Source organism: Triturus cristatus, chromosome 6 (assembly GCF_964204655.1).
Source record: "Triturus cristatus chromosome 6, aTriCri1.1, whole genome shotgun sequence".
In the NCBI taxonomy this organism is placed as follows: Eukaryota; Metazoa; Chordata; class Amphibia; order Caudata; family Salamandridae; genus Triturus; species Triturus cristatus.
Window position 1 is genome coordinate 1928398172 of NC_140589.1, and position 26931 is coordinate 1928425102.

General features: G+C 51.3%; 1 protein-coding gene across 2 annotated transcripts in view; it reads right to left on the reverse strand.

Annotated features, from left to right (window-relative positions):
• The window catches only part of LOC146822508 (uncharacterized), a 698810-nt gene that overhangs the window by 177586 nt on the left and 494293 nt on the right, over nucleotides 1-26931 (reverse strand). For both annotated transcript variants that reach the window (XM_085613620.1, XM_085613621.1), the window contains exons 20-21: nucleotides 14357-14527; nucleotides 13456-13626 (exon numbers count right to left, since the gene is read on the reverse strand). In XM_085613620.1, coding sequence (XP_085469746.1) covers nucleotides 13456-13626; nucleotides 14357-14527 — 342 coding nt within the window. The remainder of the gene's footprint in view (nucleotides 1-13455; nucleotides 13627-14356; nucleotides 14528-26931) is intronic.

Here is a 26931-nt window from a genome sequence, read left to right on the forward strand (position 1 = left end):
AGAAGGGACCCAGCCATCTGGGCACAGAGAGATGAGCGGAAGAGACAAGAGGGCAGCAGCAGAAGGGACCCAGCCATCTGGGCACAGAGGCACGAGAGGAAGAGACAAGAGCGTAGCAGCAGAAGGGACCCAGCCATCTGGGCACAGAGAGATGAGCGGAAGAGACAAGAGGGCAGCAGCAGAAGGGACCCAGCCATCTGGGAACTGTGGCATGAGAGGAAGAGACAAGAGCGCAGCAGCAGAAGGGACCCAGCCATCTGGGCACAGAGGCATGAGAGGAAGGGACAAGAGCGCAGTAGAAGGGACCCAACCATCTGGGCACAGAGGCATGAGAGGAAGAGACATGAGCGCAGCAGCAGGAGGGACCCAGCCATTTGGGCACAGAGGCATGAGAGGAAGAGACATGAGCGCAGCAGAAGAAGGGACCCAGCCATCTAGGCACAGAGGCATGAGAGTAAGAGACAAGAGCGCAGCAGCAGAAGGGACCCAGCCATCTGGGCACAGAGGCACGAGAGGAAGAGACAAGAGCGTAGCAGCACAAGGGACCCAGCCATCTGGGCACAGAGGCATGAGAGGAAGAGACAAGAGCGCAGCAGCTGAAGGGACTCATGTATTTGGGCATAGAGGCAGGAGAGGAAGAGACAGGAGCGCAGCAGCTGAAGGGACCCAGCCATCTGGGCACAGAGGCATGAGAGAAAGAGACAAGAGCGCAGCAGCAGAAGGGACCCAGCCATCTGGGCACAGAGGCATGAGAGGAAGAGACAAGAGCGCAGCAGCAGAAGGGACCCAGCCATCTGGGCACAGAGGCATGAGAGGAAGAGACAAGAGCGCAGCAGAAGGGACCCAGCCATCTGGACATAGAGGCATGAGAGGAAGAGACAAGAGCGCAGTGGAAGGGACCCAGCCATCTGGGCACAGAGGCACGAGAGGAAGAGACAAGCGCAGCAGCAGACAGAACCCAGCCATCTGGGCACAGAGGCATGAGAGCAAGAGACAAGAGCGCAGCAGAAGGGACCCAGCCATCTGGGCACAGAGGCATGAGAGGAAGGGACAAGAGCGCAGTAGAAGGGACCCAACCATCTGGGCACAGAGGCATGAGAGGAAGAGACATGAGCGCAGCAGCAGGAGGGACCCAGCCATTTGGGCACAGAGGCATGAGAGGAAGAGACATGAGCGCAGCAGAAGAAGGGACCCAGCCATCTAGGCACAGAGGCATGAGAGGAAGAGACAAGAGCGCAGCAGCAGAAGGGACCCAACCATCTGGGCACAGAGGCATGAGAGGAAGCGACAAGAGCACAGCAGAAGAAGGGACCCAACCATCTGGGCACAGAGGCACGAGAGGAAGAGACAAGAGCGCAGCAGCAGAAGGGACCCAGCCATCTGGGCACAGAGGCATGAGAGGAAGAGACAAGAGCGCAGCAGAAGGGACCCAGCCATCTGGGCACAGAGGCATGAGAGGAAGAGACATGAGCGCAGCAGCAGGAGGGACCCAGCCATTTGGGCACAGAGGCATGAGAGGAAGAGACATGAGCGCAGCAGAAGAAGGGACCCAGCCATCTAGGCACAGAGGCATGACAGTAAGAGACAAGAGCGCAGCAGCAGAAGGGACCCAGCCGTCTGGGCACAGAGGCACGAGAGGAAGAGACAAGAGCGAAGCAGCACAAGGGACCCAGCCATCTGGGCACAGAGGCATGAGAGGAAGAGACAAGAGCGCAGCAGCTGAAGGGACTCATGTATTTGGGCATAGAGGCAGGAGAGGAAGAGACAGGAGCGCAGCAGCTGAAGGGACCCAGCCATCTGGGCACAGAGGCATGAGAGAAAGAGACAAGAGCGCAGCAGCAGAAGGGACCCAGCCATCTGGGCACAGAGGCATGAGAGGAAGAGACAAGAGCGCAGCAGCAGAAGGGACCCAGCCATCTGGGCACAGAGGCATGAGAGGAAGAGACAAGAGCGCAGCAGAAGGGACCCAGCCATCTGGACATAGAGGCATGAGAGGAAGAGACAAGAGCGCAGTGGAAGGGACCCAGCCATCTGGGCACAGAGGCACGAGAGGAAGAGACAAGCGCAGCAGCAGACAGAACCCAGCCATCTGGGCACAGAGGCATGAGAGCAAGAGACAAGAGCGCAGCAGAAGGGACCCAGCCATCTGGGCACAGAGGCATGAGAGTAAGGGACAAGAGCGCAGTAGAAGGGACCCAACCATCTGGGCACAGAGGCATGAGAGGAAGAGACATGAGCGCAGCAGCAGGAGGGACCCAGCCATTTAGGCAGAGAGGCATGAGAGGAAGAGACATGAGTGCAGCAGAAGAAGGGACCCAGCCATCTAGGCACAGAGGCATGAGAGGAAGAGACAAGAGCGCAGCAGCAGAAGGGACCCAGCCATCTGGACACAGAGGCATGAGAGGAAGAGACAAGAGCGCAGCAGCAGAAGGGACCCAGCCATCTGGGCACAGAGGCATGAGAGGAAGCGACAAGAGCACAGCAGAAGAAGGGACCCAACCATCTGGGCTCAGAGGCACGAGAGGAAGAGACAAGAGCGCAGCAGCAGAAGGGACCCAGCCATCTGGGCACAGAGGCATGAGAGGAAGAGACAAGAGCGCAGCAGAAGGGACCCAGCCATCTGGGCACAGAGGCATGCGAGGAAGAGACAAGAGCGCAGCAGCAGAAGAAACCCAGCCATCTGGGCACAGAGGCATGAGAGCAAGAGACAAGAGCGCAGCAGAAGGGACCCAGCCATCTGGGCACAGAGGCATGAGAGGAAGGGACAAGAGCGCAGTAGAAGGGACCCAACCATCTGGGCACAGAGGCATGAGAGGAAGAGACATGAGCGCAGCAGCAGGAGGGACCCAGCCATTTGGGCACAGAGGCATGAGAGGAAGAGACATGAGCGCAGCAGAAGAAGGGACCCAGCCATCTAGGCACAGAGGCATGAGAGGAAGAGACAAGAGCGCAGCAGCAGAAGGGACCCAACCATCTGGGCACAGAGGCATGAGAGGAAGCGACAAGAGCGCAGCAGAAGAAGGGACCCAACCATCTGGGCACAGAGGCATGAGAGGAAGAGACAGGAGCGCAGCAGCTGAAGGGACCCAGCCATCTGGGCACAGAGGCATGAGAGAATGAGACAAGAGCGCAGCAGCAGAAGGGACGCAGCCATCTGGGCACAGAGGCATGAGACGAAGAGACAAGAGCGCAGCAACAGAAGGGACCCAGCCATCTGGACATAGAGACATGAGAGGAAGAGGCAAGAGCGCAGCAACAGAAGGGACCCAGCCATCTGGACATAGAGACATGAGAGGAGGAGGCAAGAGCGCAGCAGCAGAAGGGACCCAGCCATCCGGGCACAGAGGCACGAGAGGAAGAGACAAGAGCGCAGCAGCTGAAGGGACCCAAGCATCTGGGCACAGAGGCATGAGAGGAAGAGACAAGAGCGCAGCAGCAGAAGGGACCCATCCATCCGGGCACAGAGGCACGAGAGGAAGAGACAAGAGCGCAGCAGCAGAAGGGACCCAGCCATCTGGGCACAGAGGCACGAGAGGAAGAGACAAGAGCGCAGCAGCAGAAGGGACCCAGCCAACTGGGCACAGAGGCATGAGAGGAAGAGACAAGAGCGCAGCAACAGAAGGGACCCAGCAATCTGGACATAGAGGCATGAGAGGAAGAGACAAGAGCGCAGTGGAAGGGACCCAGCCATCTGGGAACTGTGGCATGAGAGGAAGAGACAAGAGCGCAGCAGCAGAAGGGACCCAGCCATCTGGGCACAGAGGCATGAGAGCAAGAGACAAGAGCACAGCAGAAGGGACCCAACCATCTGGGCACAGAGGCATGAGAGGAAGAGACATGAGCGCAGCAGCAGGAGGGACCCAGCCATTTGGGCACAGAGGCATGAGAGGAAGAGACAAGAGCGAAGCAGCAGAAGGGTCCCAGCTATCTGGGCACAGAGGCATGAGAGCAAGAGACAAGAGCGCAGCAGCAGAAGGGACCCAGCCATCTGGGCAGAGAGGCATGAGAGGAATAGACAAGAGCGCAGCAGCAGAAGGGACCCAGCCATGTGGGCACAGAGGCATGAGAGGAAGAGACAAGAGCGCAGCAGCTGAAGGGACTCATGTATTTGGGCATAGAGGCAGGAGAGGAAGAGACAGGAGCGCAGCAGCTGAAGGGACCCAGCCATCTGGGCACAGAGGCATGAGAGGAAGAGACAAGAGCGCAGCAGCAGAAGGGACCCAGCCATCTGGGCACAGAGGCATGAGAGGAAGAGACAAAAGCACAGCAGAAGGGACTCAAGCATCTGGGCACAGAGCCATGAGAGCAAGAGACAAGAGCGCAGCAGCAGAAGGGACTCAACCATCTGGGGAAAGAGGCATGAGAGGAAGAGACAAGAGCGCAGCAGCAGAAGGGACCCAACCATCTGGGGAAAGAGGCATGAGAGGAAGAGACAAGAGCGCAGCAGCAGAAGGACCCAACCATCTGGGGAAAGAGGCATGAGAGGAAGAGACAAGAGCGCAGCAGCAGAAGGGACCCAACCATCTGGGGAAAGAGGCATGAGAGGAAGAGACAAGAGCGCAGCAGCAGAAGGGACTCATGTATTTGGGCATAGAGGCAGGAGAGGAAGAGACAGGAGCGCAGCAGCTGAAGGGACCCAGCCATCTGGGCACAGAGGCATGAGAGGAAGAGACAAGAGCGCAGCAGCAGAAGGACCCAACCATCTGGGGAAAGAGGCATGAGAGGAAGAGACAAGAGCGCAGCAGCAGAAGGGACTCATGTATTTGGGCATAGAGGCAGGAGAGGAAGAGACAGGAGCGCAGCAGCAGAAGGGACCCAGCCATCTGGGCACAGAGGCATGAGAGAATGAGACAAGAGCGCAGCAGCAGAAGGAACGCAGCCATCTGGGCACAGAGGCATGAGACGAAGAGACAAGAGCGCAGCAACAGAAGGGACCCAGCCATCCGGGCACAGAGGCACGAGAGGAAGAGACAAGAGCGCAGCAGCTGAAGGGACCCAGCCATCTGGGCACAGAGGCATGAGAGAAAGAGACAAGAGCGCAGCAGCAGAAGGGACCCAGCCGTCTGGGCACAGAGGCACGAGAGGAAGAGACAAGAGCGCAGCAGCAGAAGGGACCCAAGCATCTGGGCACAGAGGCATGAGAGGAAGAGACAAGAGCGCAGCAGCTGAAGGGACCCAGCCATCTGGGCACAGAGGCATGAGAGGAAGAGACAAGAGCGCAGCAGCAGAAGGGACCCACGCATCTGGGCACAGAGGCATGAGAGGAAGAGACAAGAGTGCAGCAGCTGAAGGGACCCAGCCATCTGGGCACAGAGGCATGAGAGGAAGAGACAAGCGCAGCAGCAGACAGAACCCAGCCATCTGGGCACAGAGGCATGAGAGGAAGAGACAAGAGCGCAGCAACAGAAGGGACCCAGCCATCTGGGCACAGAGGCATGAGAGCAAGAGACAAGAGCACAGCAGAAGGGACCCAAGCATCTGGGCACAGAGAGATGAGCGGAAGAGACAAGAGGGCAGCAGCAGAAGGGACCCAGCCATCTGGGCACAGAGGCACGAGAGGAAGAGACAAGAGCGTAGCAGCAGAAGGGACCCAGCCATCTGGGCACAGAGAGATGAGCGGAAGAGACAAGAGGGCAGCAGCAGAAGGGACCCAGCCATCTGGGAACTGTGGCATGAGAGGAAGAGACAAGAGCGCAGCAGCAGAAGGGACCCAGCCATCTGGGCACAGAGAGATGAGCGGAAGAGACAAGAGGGCAGCAGCAGAAGGGACCCAGCCATCTGGGCACAGAGGCACGAGAGGAAGAGACAAGAGCGTAGCAGCAGAAGGGACCCAGCCATCTGGGCACAGAGAGATGAGCGGAAGAGACAAGAGGGCAGCAGCAGAAGGGACCCAGCCATCTGGGAACTGTGGCATGAGAGGAAGAGACAAGAGCGCAGCAGCAGAAGGGACCCAGCCATCTGGGCACAGAGGCATGAGAGGAAGGGACAAGAGCGCAGTAGAAGGGACCCAACCATCTGGGCACAGAGGCATGAGAGGAAGAGACATGAGCGCAGCAGCAGGAGGGACCCAGCCATTTGGGCACAGAGGCATGAGAGGAAGAGACATGAGCGCAGCAGAAGAAGGGACCCAGCCATCTAGGCACAGAGGCATGAGAGTAAGAGACAGGAGCGCAGCAGCAGAAGGGACCCAGCCATCTGGGCACAGAGGCACGAGAGGAAGAGACAAGAGCGTAGCAGCACAAGGGACCCAGCCATCTGGGCACAGAGGCATGAGAGGAAGAGACAAGAGCGCAGCAGCTGAAGGGACTCATGTATTTGGGCATAGAGGCAGGAGAGGAAGAGACAGGAGCGCAGCAGCTGAAGGGACCCAGCCATCTGGGCACAGAGGCATGAGAGAAAGAGACAAGAGCGCAGCAGCAGAAGGGACCCAGCCATCTGGGCACAGAGGCATGAGAGGAAGAGACAAGAGCGCAGCAGCAGAAGGGACCCAGCCATCTGGGCACAGAGGCATGAGAGGAAGAGACAAGAGCGCAGCAGAAGGGACCCAGCCATCTGGACATAGAGGCATGAGAGGAAGAGACAAGAGCGCAGTGGAAGGGACCCAGCCATCTGGGCACAGAGGCACGAGAGGAAGAGACAAGCGCAGCAGCAGACAGAACCCAGCCATCTGGGCACAGAGGCATGAGAGCAAGAGACAAGAGCGCAGCAGAAGGGACCCAGCCATCTGGGCACAGAGGCATGAGAGGAAGGGACAAGAGCGCAGTAGAAGGGACCCAACCATCTGGGCACAGAGGCATGAGAGGAAGAGACATGAGCGCAGCAGCAGGAGGGACCCAGCCATTTGGGCACAGAGGCATGAGAGGAAGAGACATGAGCGCAGCAGAAGAAGGGACCCAGCCATCTAGGCACAGAGGCATGAGAGGAAGAGACAAGAGCGCAGCAGCAGAAGGGACCCAATCATCTGGGCACAGAGGCATGAGAGGAAGCGACAAGAGCACAGCAGAAGAAGGGACCCAACCATCTGGGCACAGAGGCACGAGAGGAAGAGACAAGAGCGCAGCAGCAGAAGGGACCCAGCCATCTGGGCACAGAGGCATGAGAGGAAGAGACAAGAGCGCAGCAGAAGGGACCCAGCCATCTGGGCACAGAGGCATGAGAGGAAGAGACATGAGCGCAGCAGCAGGAGGGACCCAGCCATTTGGGCACAGAGGCATGAGAGGAAGAGACATGAGCGCAGCAGAAGAAGGGACCCAGCCATCTAGGCACAGAGGCATGAGAGTAAGAGACAAGAGCGCAGCAGCAGAAGGGACCCAGCCATCTGGGCACAGAGGCACGAGAGGAAGAGACAAGAGCGAAGCAGCACAAGGGACCCAGCCATCTGGGCACAGAGGCATGAGAGGAAGAGACAAGAGCGCAGCAGCTGAAGGGACTCATGTATTTGGGCATAGAGGCAGGAGAGGAAGAGACAGGAGTGCAGCAGCTGAAGGGACCCAGCCATCTGGGCACAGAGGCATGAGAGAAAGAGACAAGAGCGCAGCAGCACAAGGGACCCAGCCATCTGGGCACAGAGGCATGAGAGGAAGAGACAAGAGCGCAGCAGCAGAAGGGACCCAGCCATCTGGGCACAGAGGCATGAGAGGAAGAGACAAGAGCGCAGCAGAAGGGACCCAGCCATCTGGACACGGAGGCATGAGAGGAAGAGACAAGAGCGCAGTGGAAGGGACCCAGCCATCTGGGCACAGAGGCACGAGAGGAAGAGACAAGCGCAGCAGCAGACAGAACCCAGCCATCTGGGCACAGAGGCATGAGAGCAAGAGACAAGAGCGCAGCAGAAGGGACCCAGCCATCTGGGCACAGAGGCATGAGAGGAAGGGACAAGAGCGCAGTAGAAGGGACCCAACCATCTGGGCACAGAGGCATGAGAGGAAGAGACATGAGCGCAGCAGCAGGAGGGACCCAGCCATTTGGGCACAGAGGCATGAGAGGAAGAGACATGAGTGCAGCAGAAGAAGGGACCCAGCCATCTAGGCACAGAGGCATGAGAGGAAGAGACAAGAGCGCAGCAGCAGAAGGGACCCAGCCATCTGGACACAGAGGCATGAGAGGAAGAGACAAGAGCGCAGCAGCAGAAGGGACCCAGCCATCTGGGCACAGAGGCATGAGAGGAAGCGACAAGAGCACAGCAGAAGAAGGGACCCAACCATCTGGGCTCAGAGGCACGAGAGGAAGAGACAAGAGCGCAGCAGCAGAAGGGACCCAGCCATCTGGGCACAGAGGCATGAGAGGAAGAGACAAGAGCGCAGCAGAAGGGACCCAGCCATCTGGGCACAGAGGCATGCGAGGAAGAGACAAGAGCGCAGCAGCAGAAGAAACCCAGCCATCTGGGCACAGAGGCATGAGAGCAAGAGACAAGAGCGCAGCAGAAGGGACCCAGCCATCTGGGCACAGAGGCATGAGAGGGAGGGACAAGAGCGCAGTAGAAGGGACCCAACCATCTGGGCACAGAGGCATGAGAGGAAGAGACATGAGCGCAGCAGCAGGAGGGACCCAGCCATTTGGGCACAGAGGCATGAGAGGAAGAGACATGAGCGCAGCAGAAGAAGGGACCCAGCCATCTAGGCACAGAGGCATGAGAGGAAGAGACAAGAGCGCAACAGCAGAAGGGACCCAACCATCTGGGCACAGAGGCATGAGAGGAAGCGACAAGAGCGCAGCAGAAGAAGGGACCCAACCATCTGGGCACAGAGGCACGAGAGGAAGAGAGAAGAGCACAGCAGAAGAAGGGACCCAGCCATCTGGGCACAGAGGCATGAGAGAAACAGTCGGGCGCAGCAGCAGAAGGGACCCAACCATCTGGGCACAGAGGCATGAGAGGAAGCGACAAGAGCACAGCAGAAGAAGGGACCCAACCATCTGGACATAGAGGCATGAGAGGAAGAGACAAGAGCGCAGAAGCAGAAGGGACCCAGCCATCTGGGCACAGAGACATGAGAGGGAGAGACGAGCGCAGCAGCAGACAGAACACAGCCATCTGGGCACAGAGCCATGAGAGGAAGAGACCAGAGCGCAGCAGCAGAAGGGACCCAGCCATCTGGGCACAGAGCCATGAGAGGAAGAGACCAGAGCGCAGCAGCAGAAGGGACCCAGCCATCTGGGAACAGAGTCACGAGAGGAAGAGACAAGAGCGCAGCAGCAGACAGTACACAGCCATCTGGGCACAGAGGCATGAGAGGAAGAGACTAGAGTGCAGCAACAGAAGAGACCCAGCCATCTGGGCACAGAGGCACGAGAGGAAGAGACAAGAGCGCAGCAGCAGAAGGGACCCAGCCATCTGGACACAGAGGCATGAGAGGAAGAGAGAAGAGCGCAGCAGCAGACAGTACACAGCCATCTGGGCACAGAGGCATGAGAGGAAGAGACTAGAGTGCAGCAACAGAAGAGACCCAGCCATCTGGGCACAGAGGCATGAGAGACAGAGATCTGGGCACAGAGGCATGAGAGGAAGAGACGAGCACAGCAGCAGAAGGGACCCAGCCATCTGGGCACAGAGGCATGAGAGGAGAGGAGAATCAGACATCCCCACCAGGCAGGACTGGGGATCCTTCTGCATGAAAAAGGAACCGAGTGGAAGTCATCAAAAAGGCACATTTCAAACAGATCAATCTCCTAAGTGTTACTTTCTGATACAAAACTGTGCAAACTGTCTAGGTCTCATGAACAATTTACAACTGTTGCGGAAAGTTGTAGGCTCTGACGCAGATCGCTAAGTTATGCTGTGTCTTGTCATGAACTCCCCATCAGCGCGGTCTCAAAAGCAAAAACATTCCAGCAAAATCATTTGGAGAAAAGACTTTACTTTGCTGCATTTTCTAAAATATGTTGGAGACTTATGGGGCATTCACAACTCCTACAATCTGGGTGAAATTACACCATCAGGTGAGCTGCTCAGTTTGGGATCAAATTATCTCTGTTTTCATTGGACTGCTCATCTGGTACTGTGTGTGATACTGACATCTCCTGCGCTGGACTACTTTTGACCCTTTCTTTGCTTCTGATTATCCTTGTATGGCAGGTGTCCTTGGAGTGCTGAGAGACCTGCCTGCCAAAAGAGTGTGCCACAGATCATGAAACAAACAGGGACTAATTCAAAAAGCCTTTTCAGGTTCCTTGATAACAAGTTAAGACAGGACGTTTGTTAGACATCTACAGTAGTAAGAGTGGGGCATTTTCATGACAGGGAACTTTGGACATTCTCTTTTAAGGAAACAGCTGTCAGTGAGGTGCTATGGATAACTAATCCTGGGTGTACTTCACATTACACTGATATTTCGGTGATCAGAGTATCAAAAAAGGTTGGTAAACAAAAGATCATAGTAAATGCCAAAAAGAAATAATTGACTGTTACCCAATCCAGAACACAAACATGACCATAAAAGATGGGACATTTGTAAATACAAATAAAGCAATGCATAGCAATGTAAGAGGCAGGTATGGACAATTTATTAGGACATAGGATAAGAAAATCAATCATATATGACCAGTATTTTCATCCACAATTTTAAGAACACCTGAAGGCAGAAAAGTTATTTACAGTAAAAAATTGTTTATATATATTTTTCTTTTAGATTTTCAATGTTTGATAAGCATGGGTCTGGATATCATTAAAGATTTTACTAACCAAATTTTCTTAAAACATTTTCAGGCCTTCAAAGCTGAATTGCAACCGAATAAGATCATGGGAAGATAATTAACTAATATCTATCTCAATTATGGAGGAAAACTAACCAAAACCTCATTCTAAAATTCCTATGTAATGCGGCAAGCAATCACGGCAACAGAGTCTCATTTTCGGAACAGGCCCGACTCACAAAGGCAATCTGAGGCAAAAGCCTAACTTTACACAACTTTTGGAATTCACAGAGGTCATTTACAAGTCGCATCTTTACGTCTGCAATAGGGTCGGAATCTCCGACTTAAGCCGTACTCTCCGGTTTAAGCCGTACTCTCCGGCTCAAGCCGTACTCTCCGGCTCAAGCCATACTCTCCGGCTCAAGCCATACTCTCCGGCTCAAGCCATACTCTCCGGCTCGAACCGTAATCTCCGGCTCGGACCGGATGAAGTGTAATCAATGGGCCTGAACACAATTTTTTACAAAAAAGAACATTAGGAATGTGAGATAAATGGTACAGAAGGTCATGAAAATCAGTTTGGGCAGGGGAAAGGATGTATGGCCAGACACTGCATCACATCCCAGAAATGTTTGCTCCTTTATGTCATAATACGTGTGGTCCACAATTTGTGCTCCCCTCAGTGTTGACTGCAGTGTTACACCATAGTCAGTGCTGACTGTAATGTTACACCAAATATCTGGTGGCGTGGGGCAGTCTGAGAATTTATGAGATAGAATTAAACCTAGGAGCGGCCACTGCCGTGGGTTATGCCTGTGAGGGAGATCCATGGAGACCTCTGTGTCATACAGAAGTCTGACATGCTCCAATCAGGGAGATATTTCTTTATATACTTAAGGCTCTTATATGGCTGCCCTGAGCCAGAAGACATTAAACCATCACACTCAACTTCTACACATCATGTTGAAATGATATTAAAACACTGTACAAATGTTTATCAAATAACTGAAGGCCAAATGAACAGAACAGACAGAGGAAACATCACAAAAGAGAGAAGCATCATTAGTTCATGACCTGCAAGGTTTGGGAGTGGACGAACATGCAGTTGTGGCATATAGGTCAGAGCTGACACATATCTTGTTTCACTTTACTGCCGGCATGGGAGCTGTGCAGCTACCTTGTTTCACTTTACTGCCGGCATGGGAGCTGTGGAGCTACCTTGTTTCACTTAACTGCCGGCATGGGAGCTGTGCAGCCAGCTTGTTTCACTTTACTGCCGGCATGGGAGCTGTGGAGCTACCTTGTTTCACTTTACTGCCGGCATGGGAACTGTGCAGCCAGCTTGTTTCACTTTACTGCCGGCATGGGAGCTGTGGAGCTACCTTGCTTCACTTTACTGCCGGCATGGGAGCTGTGCAGCTACCTTGTTTCACTTTACTGCCGGCATGGGAGCTGTGCAGCCAGCTTGTTTCACTTTACTGCCGGCATGGGAGCTGTGCAGCCAGCTTGTTTCACTTTACTGCCGGCATGGGAGCTGTGGAGCCAGCTTGTTTCACTTTACTGCCGGCATGGGAGCTTGTGTGTATGCATAGATAGATAACTGAGATCAGTGGTGCATAACTGGGTGAGGTGCTGAGACAGAATATCGGAAACAGAAATAGTGTGTGCCAAAATATTGTGTCAAGAATGTCAAAGACAAAAATATTGTGAAGGTAAGTTTCAATAGGTAAGCAGAGTTTTACTGGGCCCGATTCACAGAACTAACTTAAGACAAAATCCTAAACTTACTACCATTTTCGTATTCACAGAAGGCACTTACTAAGTTTGGTATTCACAGAAGACATTTACTCACTTCGGTATTCACAGAAGTTAGGAGTCCTAACTTTAGGACTCCTAAATGCCTTCTGTGAATACCGAAAGTCTTAAAATTAGGAGTTTTCTCAGTTTAGGAGTCCTAAAGTTAGGACTCCTAACTTTACTACTACTAAACTGAGAAAAATCCTAATTTTAAGGATTTCGGTATTCACAGAAGGTATTTCGGAGTCCTAAAGTTAGGTGTCCTAACTTTACTACTACTAAACTGAGAAAAATCCTAATTTTAAGGCTTTCGGTATTCACAGAAGGCATTTAGGAGTCCTAAAGTTAGGACTCCTAACTTCTGTGAATACCGAAATGAGTAAGTGCCTTCTGTGAATACTAAAATGAGTAAGTGCCTTCTGTAAATACCAAAATGGTAGTAAGTTTAGGATTTTGTCTTAAGTTAGTTCTGTGAATCGGGCCCACTATATATAACTCCACGCACTGGTACCTTGACAATATATATATCTTCAAGGTTCCAAATTACAGAAGGAAAATTAGAGGAAGTGCCCGGCGCTACTTCTCAGTTCCCTCTTTTCCTTTCAGGGAATGTTACATACATTAGGTCATGGGCTAATATCTTCAAGGTGCGTAGACGGGGAGTTGAGAATGGTAAATCTATACTCGCCTATGCGCACTTTCCTACCCGATATGTTGGACCTTGATATTTTTGACACAATATTCTGTCCACACGATGTTTCTGTTTCTGATTTTCTGTCATTGATCCACTGGGTGCAGAGGCAGAAGAGCCCGGGGGACCAGGATGAAGGTGGCCCCTACATGTTAGGTAGATGCCGCTGTATGAATCATGTCCTGTAAATCCCTCTGTGGTCGCCACAGCTGTGGGGGCACAACACAGAAGGGCATCTGAGGGGTCTCTGTGCACTTCAACACACTGGCACTACCCATGCAACCTGCAAACCCGATCCTCGATGAAGTCGCCAACGCAGGGGCCAGCAGCATCCTTACCAGAGCTTCTGTATCCTGCAGTCTGGGTGTTTCAGTCCTGTGAATATCTGCTGCACCCCAGAGTCCCCTAGTTTATTATCAGCCAAGTGAAGCTCTGTCAGAGATCGGTTAGAGGAAAGAACAGAGGAGACATCGGGGCAGCAGGAGGCAGTGAGGGAACAGCTGTCCAACCTGCGGAGGGCAAAGGAGGTGTGAGTGAGGACAGGTCATTGTACAGCATCCTGCAGATGCCCTTAAACAGAAAGACACGGATCAGTAAACTAATCTGTAAAGAATAACACAGACATAGCCTATATCAGGCCCCTCCCACGGGACATAAATCTGCATAATGTAATATGAACATTAATGCTAATAACTTAAATAAATACATAACACACACACATACATATATATACATATAAACATATATACACAAATATATATATATATATATATATATATATATTAAATAACGGAGGTTACAGGAACGTTATAGTTAGGTTCAGATTTTACACGCACAAAACCATAGAAATTCAGCTGTGATGGTTAGATTATTTCAAGTAACTATAGCTCGTGCCCCCGCATTACACAGTTTTCGCATCAATAGTTTTTCTGCAGATGTTACATTGATATCATCAATGATGTCAGAGAAGATGTCAAGAGTGATGTAATATTTGAGTGATTAGCAGTGCATGACGAGGGCACTAGTTATAGTGACCTTACGGCACGAGTTATAGTTACTTGAGATAACTCTACGTCATTAGAGTGGTTATTACAGTGGTTGGGCCTGATGCCACTCAGACCCCCTCAGTGATAAACATCCTTGATATACATAGTTCCCATTTCTAATCCTCATCGCCGGAGCCCCCACCTGTCCTCAGCTCTGGTTTATATTAATAGACCAGTCAGAGGCTGTGCTTACCAGAGTGTGCGTAGGGTGCAGTTTGGATGCTTCAGTCCTTCACACAGCCTCTGCACTCCAGAGTCAGACAGCAGGTTCTGACTTAAGATGAGCTCCACAAGGGACTGGTTTACAGTGAGAATCGAGGAGAGGTCTTCACAGCACAGACCTGTGAGGGAACCCTCACTTATACTACAAGAGACAGAGAAGAAGGACTGTTAGACCAAGAGCCGCAGCGCACTTATACTGCAAGAGACAGAGAAGAAGGACTGTTAGACCAAGAGCTGCAGGGCACTTATGCTGCAAGAGACAGAGAAGAAGGACTGTTAGACAAGAGACAGAGAAGAAGGACTGTTAGACCAAGAGCTGCAGCGCACTTATACTACAAGAGACAGAGAAGAAGGACTGTTAGACCAACTGTGAGACCAAGAGTTGCAACGCACTTATACTGCAAGAGACAGAGAAGAAGGACTGTTAGACCAAGAGCTGCAGCGCACTTATACTACAAGAGACAGAGAAGAAGGACTGTTAGACCAAGAGTTGCAGCGCACTTATACTGCAAGAGACAGAGAAGACGGACTGTTAGACCAAGAGCGGCAGCGCACTTATACTGCAAGAGACAGAGAAGAAGGACTGTTAGACCAAGAGCTGCAGCGCACTTATACTGCAAGAGACAGAGAAGAAGGACTGTTAGACCAAGAGCTGCAGCGTACTTATACTGCAAGAGACAGAGAAGAAGGACTGTTAGACCAAGAGCTGCAGCGCACTTATACTACAAGAGACAGAGAAGAAGGACTGTTAGACCAAGAGCTGCAGCCCACTTATACTGCAAGAGACAGAGAAGACGGACTGTTAGACCAAGAGCGGCAGCGCACTTATACTGCAAGAGACAGAGAAGAAGGACTGTTAGACCAAGAGCTGCAGCGCACTTATACTGCAAGAGACAGAGAAGAAGGACTGTTAGACCAAGAGCTGCAGCGCACTTATACTGCAAGAGACAGAGAAGAAGGACTGTTAGACCAAGAGCTGCAGCGCACTTATACTGCAAGAGACAGAGAAGACGGACTGTTAGACCAAGAGCGGCAGCGCACTTATACTGCAAGAGACAGAGAAGAAGGACTGTTAGACCAACTGTGAGACCAAGAGTTGCAGCGCACTTATATTGCAAGAGACAGAGAAGACGGACTGTTAGACCAAGAGCTGCAGCGCACTTATACTGCAAGAGACAGAGAAGACGGACTGTTAGACCAAGAGCTGCAGCTCACTTATACTGCAAGAGACAGAGAAGAAGGACTGTTAGACCAAGAGCTGCAGCGCACTTATACTGCAAGAGACAGAGAAGAAGGACTGTTAGACCAAGAGCTGCAGTGGCTCAGGCAACGCTAATGGAACACAGGCCTCTCTGAGGGACACAACTTGGTCCCGGTGTCCAGAGAGTATGCTTGTGGTAAATGAAAGACTATAGACCTGACTGGTTTGCGTCCTACTCTTCCTTAAAGTCTGCACTCAGCACTTGCCACCTCAGTATCACCCTGGGCATTGGAAGCCTGATTTGCGCCAGCCCACATTGCTTCTGATGCTGCAGCAGGCAGGCTGCCTGGTTACTCTGGGCTTGCGTTGTTTGGATCAGACCGGCGCCTGAACACAGTGTCTGATACTTGTTCCACATAGATGTGAGCGAGCCACTAGAGGCTCGAACCAAGCTCGAGGCAGAGGTCTGGCTTTGGCTCGGCTCGAGGTCCTTTTAGAGCCTCGAGCCGAAAATGAGCCAAGCTTTAAAATGCCTTCTGCCTGCCAACACTCGCTAACCTCATGGTCTAAGAATTACAAACAAAGCATAAACCTTTAATGTTAAAAGGGAAATAATATAATAGCCATCCAGAGGCTGAATTACACAACATGAAATCAGAAGACCTGGAATCAGCCCAGACTACCCCGCTTGATTAAATTATGTGATCCTGGGCAAATATTTATTTCTCACAGTAGCTGTTCTCTTTGCTATCACATAAGCAAGCTCCCTCAGATATGTGAGTTGAACATAGGCCATGTAAAAAAACCTCTTGTGTTTGATTTAATAGAATAGAATGTTGCTCCATGATTATTTTCATTTTTTTAAATTATAATTGTAATAATTAGCTTTCAATGCAGTAATATTATATAGTGAAACGCTTCTGCAGTTTCTGAAATTTTAAAAGATTTTTTCATATTGTTGCATCACGTCGGTTGCATAAATTATGTGCCAACTATTTTCAAGTCTCGGCTCGTGCATGGGCTCTTAGATCCGAGTCAGACCATTGGCTCGGCTCTCCCTATCTATTTATTCGCTCGCCCACCTCTAGGTACACACACACGTGGGCCTGCTACCTGTTAGACCAAACCATTGGCCTTCTAAGTCCCTGCAGGAAAACTCACTCCAAACCCTACCTACAGGCAAGCTTTCAGTCCCTCTCAATGCTTAATTTACATCTCTTTGGGAGCAGTTCACTAGCGAGTGGGAGCACGTACACAACACCTGCAAGCAACCAGGAGAGTTCAGATGCAAGGTTCTAGGAGGAGGACGAGAAGCAGCACCAGGGAAGAGAACCCCAACTCAGAAGCAGATGCATCTGCAAGAGTTACTGAGAGAACCTGCAGGTATCTCAGCAGCGCCTCTGTTAGAATCGGGGGTCTATGGTTGGCGCAGGTATGCACTTGCGACAAGCAGGGACCCTCTCCTCCAAGTCAGGGCAAAGGATTACCCTCAGCGAATAACCCCTGCTCACCCTCTAGGTATTGTGGCGCAAGCAGTAAGGCTAATCTCTAGAGTACATAAGGTTAAGCATTTATGAGGTCCCACAATAATCACCAACCCACCACAAAGAGACACCAGACTGTATTTATAAAAAAAATAAAGCTCTTTATATAAATTTCTTTAAGCAGGCTTTAGTTACAGTCTTCACTTTTAGATATGATTCCAGTTACTTCAATCAATCAATAAGCTTTATTTCGATACAAAAAATACCTTAAAAGCTATACAATCCCAAATAAACAATTACAGTACTCCTAAATACATTTTTTGGTGCAAAAATAAAACAATAGGTTAAAAAGACATTTAAAAACAGAATCATTAAAAGTTTAAAATTTGTATATACATTGTGCCTATAAAAGGAAAAGTGCTTGTGCTAAAAAACAAGCACCACTTGAGCACCTAAATTATTTAGGAATTATTGCACAAGTTTCTCACTCTAATACTCCATGCCCATCTAAGAAATTTAGCTGTTGCACAGGCATGGAAGTCCCTTGAATCAGATCTTAAAATGCGTAATGCTACTTGGTGACTGCAAAGTGGTTTCAGCCAACGCCCCCTTGGTACTTTATAAGCTAGGCAAACGAACATAAAGTGTGGGATTGACTCCATGGCAGCCTCACAGCTTGGACAAGAGGGGAGAGTTTGGTGAGGTGGCTTCCACTGCGCGGTGAATTCTCGCAAGGGGAGGATACCTACCCTGAACTTAAAATACAAAGCTCTGTCATATGGTTTTTAGGTCTCGGCTAGCGAAGGCTGCGCTTGCGCAGTCTCGCTCACGAGATTTAATGACTTGGAGAAGAGGGGCTTGAACCCGCCTCTCTTTTCTCTTCTTCTCCATTGGCTGGCCTCTTAAATGCTGGTCAGCCATTGGAGAAGAGGTTTGTCTCTCCAAACAAGCCCCGTCCTTTTTGGATTCGGAGGCGTGTTTTTCCGATTCTTTCTCTCCTCTGGAATGTAAACATTCCAGCCAATGGCAAGAGGAGAGAAAGAAAAACACGCCCCCGAATCCGAAAACGCCACTGCGTTTCTCCGAGGCATTTCTGCTTCACCTCGGAGAAAGGTGGTGGTGTTAATGGCGTCCTCTCCCCCTGCTGTCGGCTCCTCAATGCGTCACGTCGCAGCTTGCACAGGTATTAGCATATAATAGTTCTGGGCGTTGCGTGTCGGTAACTCCTATCATGGGCCCAATAGCAGTCTAGCATTCACAATATCGCACTCTCCGGCAGGATGCACTCTGCAGCATGAGCGGTAAGCCCGGTTTTTGATTTGCCCTTCACAATTCCTTCCTGTAGTGTGAGCAGCAGCAGCACACACGGAACTTTCTAGTGCATGAGCTGGAACCCACGCTCACCCTGTGCTCCGTCTCCGCTCTGGATTTTGGTGAAGTTGCAGTGTGGAGTAGGCCGCCTATTCGCCTGTATATTGTCACCAGACACTGCCACACTTTTTTACTGCTGCTTAATCGCGTCCCACGGACCGCGACCCAGTGGCGCCTGTTGAATATAGGAGGGGGGAGTGACACTGCGCAGGGTCCACACACCACCCGCAGCCGCACTTACTTTATAGCGAGCTCAGTGCGATCTCTCTGCGGCGCTCGTCTCCACTTTGGCTTGAAAATCGCTGATGCTCCAACGGTCCTCACAACGGCATATATTTCAGTGTGTAAGCCAGCAATATCGATCGCAGCACCGTCTCACTCCACAGATAGCAGTCCGAGAACCCCCGCCGTCCGGTTTGTCCGCTGTATCAGAATATGCTGTATCTTCTTGGTTTGATTACGCAGATAACGTTATAGAACGCCGGCTGAGCATAAAATGAGTATGCCAAGATTATACTTTGCGGCTGGGTTATGTGCGCTTTATTTACAAACAATAGTATATTTTTCCAGTACTTTCTGCCACATGTAAGCTTTTTTAGCTTCGTAAATATAAGGTGTAGCTATGTTCCCAGCACATAAGAAATGTGCATAACAGGCATTTCTAGGTTTCTTAAGGTCTGTATTCAACGCCTGGAGATGCTTTCACTTGCGAGATCACAGCGAACTGCTCCGTTTTTCGAGGCTGCAGGACACAACATAAAGACCGAGCCTGCAGGAGTAAGGTATTCTCATACTGAATTAGCATATTTTGGAGTGATGTTGCATACGTTTATATATGACCCAGCAAATACAGCGGAAATGTTAGGTATAACTGGGAACTCGCTTTTATAGACTTGGAAGTAATTTGATTTTCTCTTTCAGTTAGCCGAGGTTATACCCAGTTTATTCATCTAATCATTCATCATCAATAGAAATCCATTTATTAGATTGGGCATTTTTGACTCATTTTGTAATAGTTTAACGAGCTGCACGGTACTAGAGCGTTACCATAAAAAAAAATAAACATGTTGTGTCTAATAAAACTATCACCCTAAGAAAAGCAAGATGCATGTATAGATTTGAAAAGTATTGTCTGGATTACCTATATTGCAGAGTTTTATTTTATATAACGCGAACTTGACCCGAATCCAATCAGGTATCAGAACGCTGTTCAGTGTCATTACCGAGACTCAAACCCAGTTCCCTGGGCTCCTTGATGGGGGAAGGTTTCTCTTAATCTTGATAGAGCCTGTTGAGGGGTTTGTCAGTTGATCCTGCAAAAAGTAAATATGTGTCAAATTTTGAGGTTACTGTGTGGCTCTATGTGTGTGGGGGTGGCTCTGTGTGTGTGGGGGTGGCTCTGTGTGGAAGTGGCTCTGTGTGGGGGTGGCTCTGTGTGGGGGTGGGGCTGGCTCTGTGTGTGTGGGTGGCTTTTTTTGTAGGTGGCTCTATGCGTGGTGAGTCTGTCTGTGTGTGGGTAACTCTGTGTGTGTGTAGGTGGCTCTGTGGGTGGCTCTATGGGTGGCTCTATTTGTGTGTGGGTTGCTCTATGTGAGTGGCTCTGTGTGTGTGGGTGGCTTTGGGTGTGTGGCTCTGTGTGTGGGTGCAAATGCAATAGGTCTCGCATTTGAGAGTGATTAAGCTATTGACATTGTAAATAACAATGCCGTTTCTTTAAATGTTTTAAAAACAAAAACATAAACAAAAATAATGTCATGAGCAATGCCAATAACTTTAACTTTAACAATGCCGAGACCATTGCATTGTAAATGCTGTTGTATTAGGTCCAGGTAGGGTTCAAAGTGCATTATGTGCTTGTGCTGCATAAATACCTCTGTTAACCTTCCAACTCTAGGGTTAAGGAGTTCATTCATGGTAACCCACCGCCAATACGCCTTCTTAATTTCTGCCTTTGGTGGGGAGGTTCTGTTAATACAGGCCTCTTTGAGGCCAAGATCATATAGAAGCTTTTTCACACCTTTTAACCAGTCAATCTTGTGCCACCCATCCATGTCCATTACCTCTCTGAGCCCTGCAGCATAATTGGCTAATTCAGGTGTCTGCCACAAGCGGGCCCACAGTAAGAGAGGACATAATCTTGCTATGTCTCCATGTGAGTGGCAGCCAAGATCATATAAAAGGGACTTTGTGGGTGTCCTCAGGGGGAGCATCAATAGATCCTTCAGGAATTTGCTCTCTGATCTGCAGATTTGGTCTATGTTAGATAGACCCCAAAATTCGGCACCATAAAGTGCCGAACTTACAGCTCTGGCCTTATAGATTGTCAGTGCGGGGGCAATTGGTTTATTTAGTGAGGAACGATGTTCTTTAAGAATTGCCCCCACCACCCTTTTATGGCTCAAGAGCATTTTCTGCAAATGCGATCTCCAAAGCATGGAATCAGAAATACGAATTCCCAAATAATCGAATGTAGCAACCCTCTCCAGCGGTACACTATTGAGTGAGGGAGGATTCCTGAACGTTTTAGGTGGATTTAAAATTAGGAACTTTGTTTTCTGGGTATTGATGGACAGCCCTCTGGTGTTAAAAAACTGGTAAAAGCTATTAAGAAGATTCTGTAGGCCCTTTGGGGTTTTTGAAATAAGGAGGGTATCATCCGCGAACAGGAGAGTAGGGATTTTTCCCCCCGCCAGGGCTGGGGCATCAGAAGGTATTTGCTGTAGGTGCTCAACCACCCCATTAACATACAAAGAGAATAGGGTGGGAGCTAGCACACAGCCCTGGCGGACTCCCCTGTTCACCGGTATCCGTGCTGTTGTTTGCCCTTGTGAACCCCATCTTATTTGGGCATAATTGGCCTCATGCAAGCGAATTAGCATGTTAAGGATATATCTGGGCACCCCCTGCTCTGACAGGACTTGCCACAGGCGCTCACGAGGGACCAGGTCAAAGGCAGTCTTTAAGTCAATAAATGCAAGGTAAAGACTGCCAGTTACTTGGTTGCAATGTGTTACGGATGCCACAGGTCTTCAAAATCCACAATTTGGGTGCAATCTGCACCTTTTGGGGGTCGGTGCGCGTCGAAGCGCCGTCCGTACGGGTCGAACGGGTGTTGGTACGCGTCGTACCGCTGTTAGTATGGGCTGTACACTCCTCAGGACGCTTCCCCCCTACATCTCACGCTTCCCGCGTGAGCAGGCGTACGGGGACGATGGCGTACAAGGCAGTACGGGCCGTACGGGTGAAGGTACGCGTCGTACCGGGGTGTACGCTCTTCCGGACGCTCCTTTCGATGGCTCACGCTTCCTGCGTGTGTCAGCGTACGGGGACGATGGCGTACAGAGCAGTACGGGCCGTACCGTGGCTGGTACGCGTCGTACCGGGGCGTTCGAGGCGCACAATACCTTAGTTCTTGATGAGGAGTTCGGGGCGGCCTCGGCAGTCACAGGAGGGGCGTCCCACGGCGCGTTGCAGTCCCGCTTGGCAGAGGACAACGGTGCTTGGTGGGGCGCCTCGGGACCTCACGGCTCGCCTCGAGGTGGGAGGAAGGAGGGGCGGCTCGGGGGTGAATTCAGCGCGAGGCGCTGCAACGTCGTTCAGAGCGGCGAACCTGGGTGTCGTCAGTCCTTGCGGTGGACTCTACGGCTCGGGGGCCACAGAGGCTCGGTGCTCAGAGGGAGACAGTCCTTTCTCATGATGCGAGCTCCGGCTCGAGGGGGCAGCAGCTTACTTTGCTCAGGCCAGTCGGGGCAGGCCGTCACGGTGCTCACAGCAGCACAGTCGTGCAGGGGTCGCGGTGCTCGGCAGGATGGGGCACACAGGTTCTCTGGAGTCAGAAGGGCAATTCACCAGCAGCAGCTTCCTTTTCCTCTTGGGAGGGGTAGCACCCACTGTTCCTGGGGCGCAGTTCAGGGGGCAAGTTCACAAGCAAGCCCTTGGAGATTGTTCACAAAGCACAAGTTGGTTTAAAGTCTTTTCTCAGTCTTTTCCTCTCCTTCTTGCAGCAAGGCACCCACCACAGGCCAGTCTCTCAGGCTTAGAGACAGTAGTCCTCCATGTAGCTTTCCCAGGTCCTCCTCTTCAGGCAGAGTTTCTTCTTGGCGTAAACAGGATCTGATTTCTTATGAGCAGGGCTCCTTCTTTTATACACAGTTTCTTTTGTTCTTTGTGGCCAGGGGGCCTGTGCCTGGCTCAGTCCGGTTTTGGAGCACTTTGTTGTGGTGACTCTCCTCTTTCCTTTCAGTGCACAGGGCAGACACATCAGCCGCTCCACAGGAGGCGGAGCCAGCATTGTGGTGGGAGAGCACAGGTCTATTCAGAGTCAAGGTGTACTCCTCCCACCCATCCTGGTGTAATCTCTCTACCCACCGCCTGGCAGCCAGCCTGTCTCCTGGAATTCCCCAGCCCTGCCCCTCACTGAAACTAGGCAGCACATACACACAGCAGAGGTGGACTGAAATGGTTAGGCAAGTAAATACTAACTTTCTAAAAGTAGTATTTACAAACACAGGATATTAAAATAAACTTTACTAAAAGAAGTATTTTATTATTCTGAGTTCAGGCATACTAAACTTGACTTTCTACCATGCTCCCTGAGTCCGCTGGGATTATAGAGTGTAATAATTCCAGCAGCCCATTCTGGCCTATGGAGAGCAGGTAGCCTTTCAATAGTGAAAAACGAAAATGGCTGTAATTCACTATTAGGACATGCCACACTCATCAGGGCATGTCCTACCTTATGCTTACAATGCACCCTGCCCTTGGGCCCACCATAGGGGTGACTAATATGTAGTTAAGGGAAGGTTTAGGGACTGGCAAGTAGGTGCACTTGAGCCGTCAGCATGACAGTGTCACGGCAGCGTCCAAAGGAACACTGTCTCGTCGGGGAAGGCAGAGGCGGAGTCAGCGTCAGCATAAAGCGCGAGGCGTCGGGGATGCAGATGGTTCGCGTTCTAGTTGTTTGTCTTCTAGCTGAACACTCCCGGGTCACTAGACGTCTCTTCCGGCTTCCGGTGTCCAGCTTGCAGCGTCGCGTACAGAGGGGTTCGGTTCCCCCGTCGAAGCTACGGGTCTGGCCTCCAGCGTTTCAGCGTCGCATATTAAGGATTCGTTGTGTCCCTTACGGAGGTCCTTTACCTGCTCCTGCACTCCTGCACTCCGAGTCTCCATTGGCAGTTCGAGGATCTTTTGTCCCTGTATCATTGGCCTGGCGTAACAAAACCTCTGGTTTGGCGGTAACGCGCTAGCGCTCGATCGGCAGCCGCACCCTCCTTTTCAGGGCTTGCTCCCTTCGTTTGCTCCCGTTGCTTATGTAATAAGGACTCAATTCCTTAAACAAACCTTGAGCATCTGCATTTTCCTTATATTTTGGCGCAAATGTTTGCATATGATTTTGATGTTTGGCACAAATATATGTTTACATATAAATTTGGAATCTCAATGTTTGATGCAATATTACTGTTCCCATACTGATCGTTGTGGCTCCTGAGGCAAGGAGTATACATCGGTGCAACCCTGTGTTCGTTAGTAATTGAGGGGGACAGTTTGGGAACATGGCACAAATCAGACGCATTGAATGAGGTGGCAATCTACTGAATTTTATTTTTACTTTAAAACGATTGTGCTGTTAACAATCTGGTATCAAACTACAACTATTTGGCCACCAAGTATAAGCCTGTTCCTCACATGCTTTTGGGGTGAGATATGCTAATACTTTCCCACATTGCCGACCACTAAGATTATTTTTTATTAGTTGTTAATTTTGCTTTCTTTATTTAAGAAAATCATTAATGCAGTATTTTACACTCACTATGGACACAAGTGGAAGAGGGGAGAACTTCAGGTAGAATATTTCTGCACACTATTAGATGTATGTTGTTTTCCTCTTAGTTTGTTCTGCTGTTGATTGAGCCCTCTATCTACAGGAATTCTTCTGGATCCCGGTGCAGCTGCTGTGGTGTTGGACGTGTGCTGGACCTGCCCTGTTTCTTCTTCTCCTTCCCTTGTCTCCCCTCTTCCCTTTATTCACTGGCACCACTTTGACCTAGTTGGGTGGACCGGTGATAATAGGGAAGTTGGGAACTATTCATCTGACTCCTGCCTCCTGCCCCTGCGAAGACCTCAGGTGAGCCTGACAGACAGTACCAGACTGCACGCAGGTCCTGCAATGGCAAACCTTAGACACATTTTACTAGGCCGCTTCTGTGGGTGGCACAACCAGTGCTGCAAGCCCATCAGCAGCATTTGTATTTACAAGCCCTGGCACTCCTGGTGCACTTTACTAGGGGCTGATAGTAAACCAAATAAGCAAACCATGGAAACCAATCAATGTATACATTTTTTAATAGGGAGAGCATATGCACCTTAGCGCTGATCAGCAGTGGTAAGGTGCCCAGAGTCATAAAACAGCCAACAACAGGTCAGAAAAAATACCGGAGGAAGGCAAACAGTTCAGGGATGACCCCGCAGGAAGGGCCAAGTCCAACACAACCCCCTTCCAGCCAAAACGCAGGGTAGACCAATCACTACCTTGATGGGCTTCCCTGCTTCGGGCGATAGAACAAGGACCTGGCCCGCAACTGCAGGGGCAGACTCCAGTCCTACGCCAATCTGAACCTATTGGAATCCCTCTGTCCATACTCTCAGGGTCCACCAAGCCAATACATGGGGAACCCCCCTCCTTACCGGTGGACACCACCTGTGCAGCACCTAACCGTAACTGGCTCACAGGTGCGTCCCAACAGACAGACAGCAAAATGCTACAGTGGCCACTGACAGTAGTCAGGGATGAGACCCAGGCCTTATGCCTCTTAGGACTCTCAAACCTCTGTGGCGCCAGGGAGCGGGGGGCAGTAGCCCCAGGTGCTTGGCAACCTTTGTCCATTCTCCCTCCTGTCAGGTCAGGTATGACATCCTGACACTGACCCACCAGCCCCAGGCCTGTACCCGGCGGCTGGACTAAAGACTGGGGTGGCCTCTCCCACACCCGGTCCTCCTCCTTGGGGCTCTGTACCCTCCCATCTGGAGTGGTACCCCATTCCCGAATTGCCAGGGCACCTGTGGCAGGTGTCCTGCGCAATTCGGCCACCAGATCAGGGGTTCTATCCTGCAACTGGGCGTCCAGGTCAGGGGGGGTACCCTGAACCTGCCCTCCAACCTAGGGTCTAAAGCCTTCAGTTGAGCCGGGGTCAGAGGCGAGGACTCCCTCCCTCTGCACCCCCTTCCAGATGGCTGTACCCTCCCAACTGGAGTGGTACCCCTAGAAGCAACATGGGTCAGGACACAGATTACAGTTGTCCCACCCTCCAGGTCAGATAACCCCTGAACCTGGCTTCCCAACCCTGGGACCAACCCATGCGGTTGAACGCTTGCCTGGCGCACCAGGACTTCCCGGGGAGCACGCATGCCCCCCCTGAGGGTGACACATAACTCATGTGTCGTGTGACAGTCTGCCTGGCGCAGATCTCCCGACCCCTTTCCATCTGACAGTGCACGAAGATCCCCCAGGACAGAAGTGGTGTCACCATGGTCATTCACTGGTGCCGCAGCCCTTCTGGCTGGCCCCTGACCCACTGGTTCTTCAACTGGGGACTCTTTCCCCCTCTCACCCCTCAATCTGGACTTCTGCACCCTCCTAACTGGAGCGGGACTGCCAGACACCAGAACTGAGGGAGGCCTGCTTACAGACACTCCCTGTCCACCAGACACTAGGGGATCCCGCACAACGGGCAGCCCCTCAGGACAGAGTAGGCTCCCCACCTGGTGTTCCCTTAAAGAACCATCCAAGCTCTGAGACTGAGGTTGGGCACTACCGGGACATAACCCATTCTCACTGCTTCCCCTTAAAGACAGGACGTGAGGCCCTACACCCCTCTCACTACTACAGGACCTAGTTGGGCTACTCTGAGCCACTTCCACCACACTGGGTTTGAAGATACCTGAACCACTCATCTTGGGATCACTCCCCAATGCCTTTCCAGACCCTTTGGACTCCACCAAAAGGTCTGCCTCCAATGTGAGCTCCCTGCGGTCAGAGATCTCACTCTCCAACAGGTGTTGGCATAGCTCTGGAAAACAGGGACTTACAATATGCTCTCCCACAATTGGATCACAGAGCCCCCTAGCAGGGTTAACCAAACTATCCTTCACCTTACCATCCAGTGCCTCACACACGTACTCCACACCACTCTCCTGAGACTGGCAACACAGTATCTGACTGTCTCTGTCACACAACCCACACTCTTCAGGGTGGTCTTCACACTCACACACCAGGATCTCAACCATGGGGGAATCCCTCCCACCACTAGGACTATGAACCCCTGGGCCAGTTTCCCAATTTACCTCAGGAACACTGCGAACCACTGGAGCTACCTCATATCCTTGAACCTCCTGGTGCAACTTAACCCCCTCCTTCAAGTCAGGTGCCATATCTCTGGGTGTGTGTACTACTCTCTCAGCACTAGAAAATTCAATATTGCTGCCACCATCTGA